Here is a 14,851-nt window from a genome sequence, read left to right on the forward strand (position 1 = left end):
ACACACACACACACACACACACACACACACACACACACACACACACAGAGAGTCTCTCTCTCTCTGCACCTTTCCTCTGTGGGAGCTGCTGCTACTTCCAAACATAGACACACACACACGCTGCACCTTGCCTTTGCCTCCTTTAAGACCACCCTAAATACTCATTTTAACCATATTTCTCCTGAATACAAATGTTCAGGGGAAGGAGAAGTGCCCCACTGTGATTTCCCCTAGGAAAATCCCCGCTGGTAGCTAGTGCTTATTTGTTCAATAAACAAAACCTTACGCTAGGAACTGAAGGGGAGCACAAGGCGAGTCCACGCGTGCGCACTATGCGCGGGGCTCAGGGGCGTGGAGGGGGCAGCGTTTGCCTGCGCACCTGGGGGAGGGGCCTACTCCGCCCCGCCCCGTCCCATCCACTCTGCCTTAGCAGTGGTCACCGAGAAGGGTGCTGCTAAATGGAAATGACATGCATAATTCATAAGGCCGTGATGGCGTGCCATCTGTGGAAAGCGGGGTGGTAGTTACAGAATTGAGAAATGAGGCTGCAGGCGGGTAAGTAACCTTTCTAGGTTAGAGGCTGCTGTGATAGATGGCCTGCATTGTTCTCTTTCTGACCTTTTTCTGAACTTCCCCTTAGAAGAACAGAGGAAATGCAGTTCTGCCTTTTCCCATATTGTTTTTGAATAATACCTTCAGATGCCAGCTTTTAGCGTTTGCGTTCTTCCATTTGGGGTTTTGCTTTCCTGACCCGCCCCCCCACTCCCCCGCTTCGGGTCCCCCCTACTCCATCCCCGCCCCGCCCCGTGCTTTGCAGCTTCCCATAGTAAAATCTAGTCACTACTTCATCCCGGTATTAATGATAAATACAGAGGCTACACATGTGTTTGTCCATACTGAACACTGTGTACAGGGAAAAAATACCCCTGCAGCATCCTTTCCCCACCTCTGCCCCCTGCCTTTCCCTCCCAAAGCTGGCTCCCCCAGCCAAGCAAGACAGGCCTGCGAGTGGCCCTCGGGGATGATGCAGATGGGCCGGTGAGAAATGTGTGGGACGTGGCCTCTCAGTAGGAGGGATGACGGAACCGATGATGGACCTGAAGCCCCAGCTTGCAGAATAGACTCATTTTCACCAGATGTTAAGGTGCATATGCAGGAATGAGACTCATCTAAACTACTGAGGCAATCACAGAGGAAAAAAAAAAACATAACTAGGCTGGGGAATGTGTGCCATTATTTCTTTCATCAACCTTTCCTCTCTGCAACCCGAAATACTCGGTGTTGTACACTCCACACTTCCTCCACTGGTATTGATTTCCTGGTCTGAACTGTGAGTCCCCGGCAATGGCCCGTAACCTTGGGCTCTATGATCATCTGAAGCCCATCAGCCTCTGTAAAGGCAGGGGACCCCAGAAGAGAGAGGAAGGAAGACATCTGTTTGATTTTCACGCAAGTAAGCATCGTTAAAGAGTCAGGCAGAATTGTTCCACTTAGCCTCAAAGTTGAATCTAGAGTTGAATCTTTGGGGTATTTTGTGGTGTTTTGTTTCTTGAAAAACAGACCCTTTTTGAGGCTGAATGAAAAGGAACTAGACAGTTCTGTGTCAGAGGCTTTCAAACCGGAGGGGACGGAATTTGGTTAGTTCCATTTAGTTGGTTAATACTGATTGAACACCTGCTGTGTGCAGAGCACCACCGGGCTGCACGGCAGCTCAGCACTTCCGTAGGAGGCAAATATAGGCTCTCTCTTCTCAAGGAACTTTTGATCTCATGGGGGAATCCAGGACAAGCCTAAATGTGTACGTACAAAAACCTACTTACACAGCTGACACTCTACAGAGGCGAGTGTGACAAGCAGCCACTCGGTTACTTTAAATGATTTTTCAAAATTTTTATTCTTTGGCAAAAAAAAAAACCAAAAAAAACTGAGCTCTTCATACCAAGGATGACTGCCGTTCTTTCAAACATCCATTTAATTGCTTGTGGTTTTTTTAGTTGTATTTTTTAAAATCTCCCTGGCTGCCTCTTCTCTTCCCATCTCCATTTGCTATTCCTTTCCTCAATTCCAGATAAATAGTTTCTCCTTTTCTGCCACCATTCCTCTGCTGACGTATCTTTTAAGGATACAAACTTCCCGTGTCAAGCTTCTCCCACTAAAAATAAATAAAGCTTTATAGGTTTCTCTTCGGATTTCTCCATGGAAATCCCCACTGTCAGAGAAGTACCAGAAAGGGCTTGCTTGTTCCCTACCCCTTCTCTTTCCTTAAACATAAACACATACATCCATAAATACATAAACAACAAATAGCAGGAGGTCCCCGAGTTTACTTCTTTCTCAGACCATCACTTCCGTTCAGCGCGCATCTGTGTGTTGAGCGTTTACTGCATCTCGCGTGGGGCTTGTGGTAGGAAAAAGAGTGAGCCCGGCGCTTCTCCCGGCCTGTGAGTGTGAAGTGTGACTGTCCATATCTGTGGAGAGCTCACCCCACAGCACCTGTGCCAGGTGGACGGACGGATAATGAACAATCCACTGCCTCAAGATGCCTCCAGTCCAGCTGAGAAGCTGCCAAAAGAGTTTTCTCGTTTTAAGAAATAATTATCAGGGCAGGGATGAGTGAAAGCCGGAATCATCAGGAGACAGATGTGGGACACAGAATAGGAGAGAGCCTCAGGGCAGAGCTCTGGAGGAAGCAGGATTCGAGTTGGAAACCTTGCGGTCCAGAGGAGTGCTTTCCAAGGAGGCAGACTGGGGGTGGCAGTGGAGGAGGCGGGGGATGCCTGAGGGCGTCCAGGGCGGTCTGCCCTGTTTCCTCTCGTGCTCCCAGCAGGTCAGTTCCTCCCTCCCTCTCGAGTCCTTCCTTCCCTTCCTTTTACGCCCCCTCTTGAGCCCCAGCTGATTGGTGTGCAGCGCCCTGATTCCACATGCGGGTTAGCTCACTCGGCTGGAGTGGGGTTTGGTGCTCGAGAGAACAAAGTGAACATTTTCATCTCTTTTGCTGAAGGCTGCTCCATTCCAGAGGCAAGATCCCAGAGTCTCATCCCTTGGATTACAAAGAAGCCTCCTTGTTATGATGAGAAAAACAGTTTCTGGGCAGATGAGCAGTGGTATCCTCGTCTGCGAGGACAGCCGCCTCCCCTTCCACCGACAGAAACGTCTTCCGGGCTCTCGTCTGCAGTGTGCTGTGGACCTGTCGCCGTGAGGTCCCGGGCTGTCCCCCGTGGGCTCTGTCCCTCTGTCCCGCAGGAGCTGAAGGTCCAGGGGCCTCTCAGAGGGTGTGCCCGCTGCTCTCCGGCAGCCCCTGATATCAGCTTCGTTTTTCCTCCCTGACACAAGCAAGCACAAGAAAGCAAGCTTGAGTTTCGTTTTGTTTTGTTTTCCAGTTCCTTTAGGAAGAGGTGAATATTGGAAGGTTTTCCCTAAATCAGCTGCCCTTGGTTGGAGACCTGGGATGTATGCCCACTTTGTTTGGCGAAACTCTCCCGTCCTGACTCCTGCCGGAACCGACAACCAGCTGCCATGGGCGCGGCCTCCTTGAACTGACCGTGGCGGGTCCTAACAGACCGTGGTTAAGTCCACTCTGCAGCGTGTCCTGCTGTAGAATTGGGTGAAGGATGTGTCCTCAGTCCTCTTCTGCCCGCCTGGTCTCCTGGCAAAGCCAGAATGGTGTGCACGTCCCCAAGGGAGCAAAGCGAGCCTCGCCTTCCCCTGCTCACGCCTGTCCGCTTGGAGACGGGCCGCATCCTGCACCTTGTGGGCCAGAACCTACTCAGTCGGCCAGGATGGCCCCTGACTTTAGTCGAAAACTTGCTTAGGTAGCATATTAGCTGGCTTTGGCCCTTCTTTCTCTGTAATTCTATACGAACAGCGCAGTATCGGGAGGGAAGCCTCCTCTTAGGAAATGGGAATACCCCTGCGGCTGCAGGGGAAATTCACCCCCAGCGTGTGTTCAGCATCTTCACTCTGGATTCCTTTTCCTGTCTCAGGTTTCGGCGCCCGCTCTCTCCATTGGTAGTTCTCCAGTCAGTGACGCCAAATGCATCTCCCTTTCAGAGAAGGAACAGGTTTCTGTCTTCAGGCCTTGTCTTCCTTACCCCCATCCATCAGCCGTAAAGACGCCTCGTGATTTAGCCCCACGAGCCACAGGACCAGCTGGTGCTGTAGGAAAGGAAATAACCTGAGGATGAGCCTTGTCTTCGGTACCGTTCACTTGCTGAGAGCTGGGCGCTCAGGGGCCTCTATGCAGGGCAGGCCCAGGGACCCCCGGGAGGACAGCATCCTGATTCTCCAGCCTTGTGCTGGTTCAACCCTTCCCCCGACAAACGTTTCTGAGTACTCACTACAGAACCAGTCGAAGCTAAATGTTAACCAATGGAAAGTTTTACATTTAAATGGATAATTTGCACATAGGTAAGTAATAGTACCTTCTTAGTGAGCTTTGAATTCACTAACTCAGAGGTGTGAAGGAGGCCCGCCTGCCTTCCTTCCCGGCCTGATGTCCCACTTTCACTCCGCTGGGGGTGACACGTCACCACTCTGAATAAAGTGGCTGCATCTACACCTGGTCCACGGGAATTGAAATTCCAAATTCCCTCCTAGCGCAGAGAAAAGAGGAGTGGCCTCGGGAAGACAAGGGTGACAGTGTGACAACATGGGTTAGGCCTTCCCGGTCTCAGCATGCTTCCCAGGGAAGCCCTAAACGCACGGTTTTAACCCTCAGCTTCAGCCAGCAGACTAGCAGCAAAGCAGAAGAAACAGTCAACCAAAGGAACTAACAGGAACGTCTGAGGCTTTGTCTCCTTCCTCTCCCTCAGCCGGCCGCCCCGGGCCTTTGTGCTGAGCCCGTTACTGCAAAGCCAGGAGAAGGCAGAGCCCAGTGGAGGCGTGCGGTCTGCACCTCGATGTACGTCACCACCTGCGTGCGGACAGGGGACAGTGTACGGGAGGGGCTTTGTGATGCCAACCGCGTCTCTCTACCCGGCTGGGAGTGACACCGGGCGTTGCCTTCTGATAAGTCATGGAGCTATATGTCTTTGCTCTGTGCACTTCTTGGTATGTGTGTTATCTTTCACAATCAAAGTTTTTTTTTTTTTTTTAACGTTATAAGAACCTGGAGCGGGACACGTGTAACATGAATCATTATGTGTAGATAGTGCTGAAACCTGAGATTCCATTTCCCTGGCTGACAGGTGGTTCCACAGACATTTACTGAGCATGTTCTTTGGCCAAAAGTATGAGTATAAAACCTGATAATAGGGCTTCCCTGGTGGCGCAGTGGTTGAGAGTCCGCCTGCTGATGCAGGGGACGCGGGTTCGTGCCCCGGTCTGGGAAGATCCCACATGCCGCAGAGCAGCTGGGCCCATGAGCCATGGCCGCTGAGCCTGCGTGTCCGGAGCCTGTGCTCCGCAAAGGGAGAAGCCACGACAGTGAGAGGCCCGTGTACCCCAAAAAAAAAAAAAAAAAAAAAAAAAACCTCTGATAACATTATAGTCCTTTGGGGTGTTGGAAAGCAAGATCCAGGTTTCTCCAGCAATCCTTGGCTTCGTGGTAAACGCCCCAGAGACCAGACTGGGAGATACAGGGCTTGGGATGGGCTGAGTAGACACAGTACAGTGATACGTGTCAAGAGGATAAGGAAGGCCAGGGCAGTGTGCATGTCTTTGAAATGACCCATTGTGGAGTCCAAGTCGTTTTTCCTGTGAACATTTCTTACTGAGGTTTACAAGGAATTAGAGGCTGACATCAGCTTATCCTCCAGATTCCTGGGAACTGGTTTCCAGCTCACACCAGCATCATTTAGAAGCCTTTGGAGATTTTAGTCACTTGAGTTCTAGATCCAACCTTTTTTTCTGGTATATAATCAAGAAGGTTAGATTTTGGCCCTGCACTTTGCAGCGTTGAAGTAGTGCTGGGAACCAAGGGTCGGCACAGGGGTGGGCGATGGGAGTGGAGAGATACATACGTTTCTTTAGGGCACACCAGGAAAGTCTTCTTCCGAGCCAGGATGTTCATTGCCAATCCAAATCCAAAAAACTTCCACTCTGAGTGTAACATTGTACTGAAAATGGTCAGTTGAATCAAGGAAGCTCGCTTCCTTTGGGAGGCTGTCCCAGTGTGGCGTGAGAATGGCATCAACACCACAGCCAAACCCACAGTCATCCGAAGTTGATTATATATTTATATATATATATAAAATCACCTTTTCCGTATGGATGTGATACTTCGTTCTGATGTCGTGAGCATTTCTGTTGGTGAGAGCTGGAGATATTCAATTACAGCAGAATCACCAGTGAGGGTGTTGAATCCTCATCAGCTCACACACAGTTTTATGGATATCAACAGTGGCCCCAAGCTAGAACTTCTAGAACCTCTCTGCAACAATTTTGTTGCCTATGTAACATCACGCTGGGACCACCACAGGCACAAGTAGGGTGTCTTTCCTGGCTTTCCTTCTAGAGTCAGAGCCATGGTACCGTCAGATGACATGCCGTCCTCAGCTTATTACAGGGCTGAAATACTCTTCTGTGGGGTGTGTCTGGAGCTCTTAGGGCGCACAGTGTTTGGCTAGGCCGTTGGTAATAAGGACAGTCTCCGTATTACCTTGGCTCAGTGCAGGCTCACACACAAGGGGGCTCCTGGTCAACCACACCCTGTGTTTTGTCCCTGGAGCTCCATCTCTGAGTCCCTTTGTCTTTCACCTCATCTTTCTAGCACCCCAAAGACAGAGCTGTTTCTTTCACATCTCCTGTTCACCAAGGAAGCTGTGTCTTTTTCAGAATCAAGTCCCAGGTTGACCTTAGATTAGCCAGGCCTCTGTTGCTATGTTGATCTCCACTTGGACCTTTCTGGATCCCCCAGACATGGTATGAACCCATGCTGTCTTCCATGCAGATCCTTTGGGCTTTGGGGTCCAATTTCTCTAAAATAGCCTCCTCGTAGCCCTCAGATTTCTGCCATTTCTCGGGCCCTGTGTTGCTCTGATGTAATCCTTTGCCTTCTACTCCGGGTCACCAGCTCAAATAGTGGCTCTGAGAGCATGTCAGCATTTCCAAGTCTCCTTATTTTTGTGGTGGAAACATAAGATTTAACAACCCATCTGAAATACAGTTTTACATTTTGATTGCTTCTGCCCTAGCCATACCGAGGTTACTTTCAATCTACATATATTTGTGGGAACAGGCTTTTTTCACTGCAGTTCAGTTCAAGTACACCTTATAATATCAGTGAGTATAAAATACCATGGGCTAACAAAGTGTCTTGCTTCCAAGGAGTTCAAACTGCCTTATAATTCTACCGACCATAATTTATCTTCACAAGCTGCTGTAGAGGCAAGAAAAAAAAAAAAGGCAAGATTAATAATCACATTTTATAGATGGTGAAATAAAAACTTGGAGAAATTGAGTAACATTTTTCCAGAAATGCACAGTTCTTCCTGTGCTCTCTGATTAGTGTTGCAGATTTATTGCCCAAGTTGGGAGTGGCCGTGAACCTTGCACTTGTTTTATTAGTGTGCTGTGTGGTTGATGGAGACATGGACTTGGCCAGGGGGAGGTTGGGTGAGGAAGAGACTGTACCGTGAAAGGCAATGCAGACTCAGAGCTGTGCTTCCCGGTAGGAGGAAGGGGGTGGGCTGCGGATGGGCAGTTTTCTTTCTAAAGCTAAATGGTAGTGACTTAGTTGTTGGTCATATTAATCTTTGTACCTTTTTCATATAAATAAATGAAGCAAAAATGTTTAATGCTTATGCTTCAATATACTTAAACAGTTTTCCTAATGTCTCAACTTATAAGGAGGAAATGGACCTTAAAAATGAGGGAAAGGGATGCTCTTTATTTAACTGCTGTCACGTGGACTTAGACACGTTATAGACAAGTGATGTGCTATCTGTCGATTGCCTGCTCCATGCCAGGCCCTGTGCTAGGTGCTTCCTGTGATGCTGTTTCGTTTCATCCTCCTACCAACGTCAGGAGATCGGTATACAGCCACACCTAATGGCACTGGATTATTCTACCTGTGAACATGGGATCTTGCGTGTTTCCTCTCAACTCGGGTGGTGTCCACACCTCTGTTGGGGGTCATTCCCCTATAGGGTCACAGGATCTGGACATCTGGGAATGCCTTACCAGCCATGTACACTGTCAGGAGAGCCAATGGAGTGAAATATCGAAGCTTAACCATTGGTGTGTCGAAAATGACAGTTGTCCATTCTCTTTCTGTAGAAAAGTAGAATTTTCCACGTCTTACTATGGGAATGTTGGAAAGGAACAGTCTCTCTCTTTCTTAGGTGCAAATTTTGTCTGACACTTCATGTATGTTTAAAGTATTTTTGATGTTCCAAAATAGCACCAAAGAGCCTCTGTAAGATGATTCCACGGGCTGGTGAGTGAAGGATGAGTCACTGACAGGACCTGGGCGATTCTGAGCCCAGAGGGAAAGGCCATTTCCCAAGCCAGCCATCCTACCTGCTGTGGAGCTGAACGGAGAGCAGAAATGGCCCCCGTGCAAGAAGCTGGAATGTGATTTTTTTTTTTTTTTAAGCATGTAAACTTTGAAGCAGAAAGGCCAAGTAGTCTGTCTTTTGTCATAGGAGGTGTTGCCAAGGAGAAGGCGCCAGCTTCAGGGAAAATTGGCACCTGCTGAGGGTGTGGGGTTGAGACAGAAAGACGCACCCCTTCTACAGATGTACTGTGAGCACCGACGTGCCCCAGGCGCTGTGCTAGGCGCTGGAGGTACAGCAGCGACATGGCCGAGAAGCCAGGGAGGGACGTGCACTCACCCTGCCCTGTACCTGGAGGCCACCCCACCTGTCCACTCCTCCTGAGAAGCGCCCTGGGCTTTGCCTCTCCTCCCCGCAGTACCCCCTCTTTCGTGTGCCGGGCACGCGTTTTGTGTTAGCCGTAGGCCCGCTGTGGCCTCTGACTAGATGGTGAACTCCTAGAGGAGCCACAGGGTCTGGCTTCCGATCTTCAGCACCCAGCACGGTGCCTGGCATATAGTAGGTGCTCAGGAAAACGGCAGTTGAATTGTTCCGCTAAGTGAGTGAATGATTGACGCTAAATTCTGGCATGGAATAACCCTTGGTAAGAATGGTTTCTTCTTCACTGAAGGATAAGCGCACCTTCGCAACCATCGAACGTGCTTCAGGTGTGCTAAACAAAAAGAAACAGATTTTAGACTTGACTGTGAACATCCAGGGGCTCAGAGCCTTATGGACCAACAGAACAGGGGCCAGGCATCTGCCAGGCCACAGCAGAAGGGTCTTCATTCCCCCACGGATTACTGAGGGGCTGGAGAAGGGCCTTCCTTACCCGACGGCTGGTGGCCTGGCTTTTGAGCAGATTATTATGGAGCATCTGCTGTGTGCCAGACTGAGGATCGAAACACACGAGACAGGGCTTCCCTGGTGGCGCAGTGGTTGAGAGTCCGCCTGCCGATGCAGGGGACGCAGGTTCGTGCCCCGGTCCGGGAGGATCCCACATGCCGCCGAGAGGCTGCGCCCGTGAGCCATGGCCGCTGAGCCTGCGCGTCCGGAGCCTGTGCTCCGCAACGGGAGAGGCCCACGTGCTGCAAAAAAAAAGAAAAGAAAAGAAACATAAAGCTGGAGCTGAGAAAAGTCCAAGATGGAGATAGACATTTGGAAATACACAAAATGGGATTTAAACCTGTAAGGATGGATACAATGACTATCTCAGTTTCCTAGTGCTGCAGAAACAAGTACCACAAAATGCATGACTCAGGATACCAGGTATTTATTCTCTCACAGTTCTGGAAGCTAGGAGTCCAAAATCAAGGTGGCAGCAAGGCTGTGCTTCCTCTGAAGCCTCCAGGGGAGGACCCTTCCCGCCTTTTCTAGTTCCTGCTGGCTCCTGGCACTCCTTGGCTTGCAGCAGCATCACTCCAGCCTCTGCCTGCATCTTCACATGGCCATCTTCCCTCTGCGTCTGTGTCCAAACTTCCCTCTTCTTCTAAGGACACCAGTCACATGGGATTAAGGATCCACCCTACCCCGGGATGACATCATCTTAACTAATCTGTAACGACCGTGTTCCCAAAGAAGGGCACATTTTGAGGTAGCAAGGGGTTAGGACTTCAACATGTCTTTTGGGGACACAATTCAACCCATAAGAATTACCTAGAAAAACAATGAAAAGAGAGAAGAGAAGGGGTCCTAGGGCTTTGCCATCAGGTAGCAGTTGGATAAAGGAAGACAAGCCATGAGCAGAGGGGCAGGACAAATGCGGCAGTGCGTGGTGGAGTGAAAACCAAGACTGCGTGTTTCAAAACAAGACAGAACGGTCAACTGCGTGGAAGAAATGCGGCCCTCGGGTTCCAGAGCTTACAAGCTGGCCGGGGGCGTGACGTGGTCCCTGCTGGTCTCGGCGAGCTCTGCAATTGAGTGGAGCGGAGGGGAAAGTTCAGTTAGAGGAGGGAGGGAAGATGCGTGAGGCAAAGCAGTGGAAGCTGCCGGAGATGACTCTTTAGAGATTCAGCTTTCGAAGGAGAACAGAGAATTAAGGCAACAGCTGCGGGAGCTGAAGGGATTAGGAGAGGTTTGGTTTTGGGTTTGGCGTGTTTTGTCCTTGCGTTCTGCTTGATTTTTTTTTTTTTTTTTTTTGCGGTACGCGGGCCTCTCACTGTTGTGGCCTCTCCCGTTGCGGAGCACAGGCTCCGGACGTGCAGGCTCAGCAGCCATGGCCCACGGGCCCAGCCGCTCCGTGGCATGTGGGATCCTCCCGGACCGGGGCACGAACTCGCGTCCCCTGCATCGGCAGGCGGACTCTCAACCACTGCGCCACCGGGGAAGCCCTGCTTGATTTTTTAAAACGGGAGATGCTGGAGCGAGTTTGTGTGTTTGGATTAGCTCTGTTTTCATATGTGTGTGTGTGTGTGTGTGTGTGTGTGTGTGTTGTGTACGTTTTGTGCTCGACCTCACTTGACGTGTGCTTTAGTGCTGCCTTCCCAGCATTGGGGCCCAATGGACAGGGCTGCGCCCTCTGTTTCTTTTGTCTCCCGGCCGCCCTGCCTGACGCTCAAGCATTTGTTCACTATGGTCACGGCAAGAGAAATCCTCTGCTGTAGACGTCACGGTACCACGAATCGCTGCCGTTTCCTTTTCCAATGGAGAATGGACTGAACAATTTTCACAGGCCCTGTCCGTGTAATGTCAGCCGACAGAGTCCACGTCTAGTGTTTCTCTCCAAAGGACATTGCTGGAGCGCCCTTTGCGTGACAGTCTTGTTGGATTCTGCTAGGCAGAACATCAGGGAACAGAATCTGGGAGATGGGTTTCCAGAGGTTCCCAGTGACCTGCTTAGGGGCATGAGGACCAGTTGATTAACCTGATCAGAAGGGCAGCCCCATGGTCACATCCAGAGATTCCCCATGGAACAGCAGCTGCCTGTTCCTAAGACCCAACCTGGAGACTGGAGTGTCCAGGCTGCAAAGGGCAAGGGGACGGGTCACAGGAAGAGGGGCCAGAGGTGCCGCGATGCTTGATCCTGAGGCAGCAGCAGCTGCCACAGGAGGGGCTTCTCAGGACCAGACCAGAATGCCTCTCCCAAGGAGAGGAGGCAGGTGGACACATCTGACTCTAGACAGAGGGGGCAGAAAGCAAAGCAGGTTCTGACACATATGTAGGAAAAGCACGTTGTTCTCTCTATAATGTTCTTTTCAAATATTCCTTTCTTTCCTAAAAGATGTGTTTTTTAAAATAAACCAAAACCACCTCTGAAGAGATTGCATTACCAGAGGCAACCTGCAATAATTTGGTCGGTTACACACAATGATCGGGGGGCTCCGGAAGCCCTGGTGTGGGGCGGCAGCGCTGGACACAGTGATCTAGGCCAGTTGTGGGATCGGAGGCCCCATGACACAGGACAGTCCAGCAGTGATGTGTCATAAAACCACCCCCAGCGTCCCCAGGGCGTCAGTGCCAGAGGGCGAGAGCAGCCTCCCGTATTCACACGGACCGTCAGCTACTAGGCTTGGAGGAGAAAAAGACCAAAGACAGGGCGAAGTGCCAGGCAAACCCTGGCAGCTGAAGATGCCCAGCCGTGAGGGGACGGGCACAGGGCAGACCCATCAAGCAGCAGCTCGCTCCCCCCGCCCTCCGCAGCAACTCCCTTCTCCCGAGCCTGGGGAGACCCAGCCTTGGGCTTCAGGACAGGCACTCTTGCCTCCCAGATCGTGACTGTGGAGCTCTGGAAGCACTGGCGGCAGTGCTGACTCTCCAGCTCCAAGGAAGTGAAGAAACTCCTTTTTACACCTGAAAAGTCAAAAGCCTGGGTAGCAAGACACTTTGGTTCTTGTTTTGTTTTTTTTTTCAGTACCATGATGTAGAGAAAAAGAAGATTCGCAATGAGAGCAAATTTAAAGGAGCAGGTGGGGAGATGCTTTTTAAGCAGGGAAAATTCAGCTTGAAGCTCCAAGTGGAGGTGTCTCTGACGCCCCCTCCCTTGCCACCCCCCGCCTCTCGTGCTAGCTGGGCGAAGATAACACAGGCAGAGAGAAAGGTCTCCCCGCTCCCTGCACTCCGCTCCAGGCTGCTGAAAGGGTGGAGAGTAGCATCTTCCTGTATGGCTTAATCAAGGGGACAGTTGAGAGAGGAAACAGAAGTTGGGCTAATGTATCAGCAGAGTGCCTCGAGCCACGTTTTTTTAAAAAACATAAACTGGGTTCGTATCTCATACTCTGAATGTGGTTTTCTCCAAAATGTACCCCCTAGCAATCATGACGAATTCCTAGAAAAGAAGAGGTACTCTGTGGTCTTTGGTTTTGATTACCAACTGCATGTGAAATTTTCTCTTTGAGTTTAGGTGATTTCCTTTAGAAGTTCCAGCATGTAACCTGGTTTATCACGTGAAGGAACATAATTTCTACAGTTAGGAAAGGGTTTATAATGGAATTCTGATCGATACCCAAACTAGGTATCGCGAACAGAGCTCTATAATTGTCATAGTAGAGAACTTTTTAGAAGCTAATGAAAAAAAACAGTGTTTCCTTGGGAAAGTGATACAAACTCCTAAGGATTGTTGGCATAAACAGATATTGGATGTAATCCCATTCTGGGTGGAGGCCACTTGTTTTATATATATTACTGAAAATAGAATACCTGTATTTAAGAATTCCTTTGTAAAAACTGGGCACTCTAAAGGTTGGTTTCCAGAGTTTTCAGCTACAAAACATAATTCCCCAAGTGTCTCTGAAATGATACTTAGCTCATCTGGCTGGAGTGTGATGGTAATGAAGTCAATAGCTGTGGTTCCCTGGGGGTCTGTCTAGAGCCACAGGCCTACCCTTCTTCCCAGCCAGTCATTCAGCCAGGCTCCCTGCTGATGGGCAGGGCCAAGTCAAAGGGTGGAGGGGTCATTTCAGTCCAGCTCGAGAATGACAGGCCCTTCAGGGGGTCAATAATGGTACCTCGGGTTTGAAAAACTGGATTTTATGTAGAATTCATATAGAAATACCTGCCTGCATTTCCAAATGGCTAATGATCTTTTCTTCTGTTCTTCCTTTCCAGGGCCCCTGAGATCATCCTTGGTTTACCATTTTGTGAGGCAATTGATATGTGGTCCCTGGGCTGTGTCATTGCAGAGCTCTTCCTGGGCTGGCCGCTGTATCCAGGAGCTTCAGAGTACGACCAGGTGGGTCCGGAGAGCACAGGTGTGCACAGCAAGCCCTCATTCTTCATCTGGATTGGCACCTCATTTATAACCTGACGTGCGGATGGGGCTACGCGGTGTTACACTGTCTCCCAAACCTTGCTTCCTTTCGCCTCGCTTTTCTTTCTTTATTCCTCTTTCTTTCCCCTTTTCCTTTGATTACTTCTCTCTCTCCCTATAAAATTGTTGTTTTTCTCCAAGACACTGGAGCCATCAGCGTACCACATGCATGATGACGGGAAAGCCCTGACCTCGTTCTCATCTTTTCTTGCAGATTCGGTATATTTCACAAACACAGGGTTTGCCAGCAGAATATTTATTAAGCGCAGGAACAAAGACAACTAGGTTTTTCAACCGTGACACAGACTCGCCATATCCTCTGTGGAGGCTGAAGGTAGGAAGAGCGTCCCCTCCAACACCCAGCACGCAGGGAAGAAGGTCCCATCAGTGGGGAGCCTTTGACAGCGGCGCGTTGGTCCTGGACCTGACTGTGATTCGGCCACGGGGGAGGCGCGACTGTGGTTGATACATGGTGTGGATGAATCTGAATGTTCAGAAAGCACCACTTGGGCTTCCCTGGTGGCGCAGTGGTTGGGAGTCCGCCTGCCGGTGCAGGGGACACGGGTTCGTGCCCCGGTCCGGGAAGATCCCACATGCCGCGGAGCGCCTGGGCCCGTGGGCCATGGCCGCTGAGCCTGCGCGTCCGGAGCCTGTGCTCCGCAACGGGAGAGGCCACAACAGTGAGAGGCCCGTGTACCAAAAAACACCACTTTGTTTGACCTGCTGCCTTTTGCGGCTCAAACTCTGATCTCTAAACTCCTGAGATTTAATCCAGTGAATCTTAATGACCTGTCTGGTTGGTTACTAGACAGAGAAATGAACCACCCCCTGCCCTCAAGGAGCTCCCAGTCCAGAGGGAGCCTGAACCTGTGTGGCAAGCCCTGCCTCCCCGCCGTGACCAGCGCTCTGTTCCCGGCAGGAACAGAGCGTGGGAGGCCGGAGGAGGGAGCCTTTAATCCCGCTGTGGCAGAGGGTCGGGGAGGAGCATTCGAGCCGGGCCCTGAAGGATGAAGAGGGCCTTCCAGGCAGGGAAGCAGGCTAAGCCACACAGCATACGAAGGCCCCGGGGAGGGGTCTGCTGGTCCTGGCCGGCAGGTGGTGGAGCGCACCATTGCACACCGTAAACTCTGGT

The 14,851-nt window shown here is 50.6% G+C and overlaps 1 protein-coding gene across 4 annotated transcripts in view; it reads left to right on the plus strand.

The window, feature by feature from the left end:
- HIPK2 (homeodomain interacting protein kinase 2) overlaps positions 1 to 14,851 on the plus strand; it is a 187,139-nt gene that overhangs the window by 122,812 nt on the left and 49,476 nt on the right. For all 4 annotated transcript variants that reach the window (XM_027101749.1, XM_027101750.1, XM_027101751.1 and 1 more), the window contains exons 3-4: positions 13,518 to 13,641; positions 13,934 to 14,053. In XM_027101749.1, the coding sequence (XP_026957550.1) occupies positions 13,518 to 13,641; positions 13,934 to 14,053 (244 nt within the window). The remainder of the gene's footprint in view (positions 1 to 13,517; positions 13,642 to 13,933; positions 14,054 to 14,851) is intronic.

This window comes from Aethalodelphis obliquidens, unplaced genomic scaffold (assembly GCF_003676395.1).
Source record: "Aethalodelphis obliquidens isolate GAN/ISIS:26980383/991018 unplaced genomic scaffold, ASM367639v1 scaffold5, whole genome shotgun sequence".
Lineage (NCBI taxonomy): Eukaryota > Metazoa > Chordata > Mammalia > Artiodactyla > Delphinidae > Aethalodelphis > Aethalodelphis obliquidens.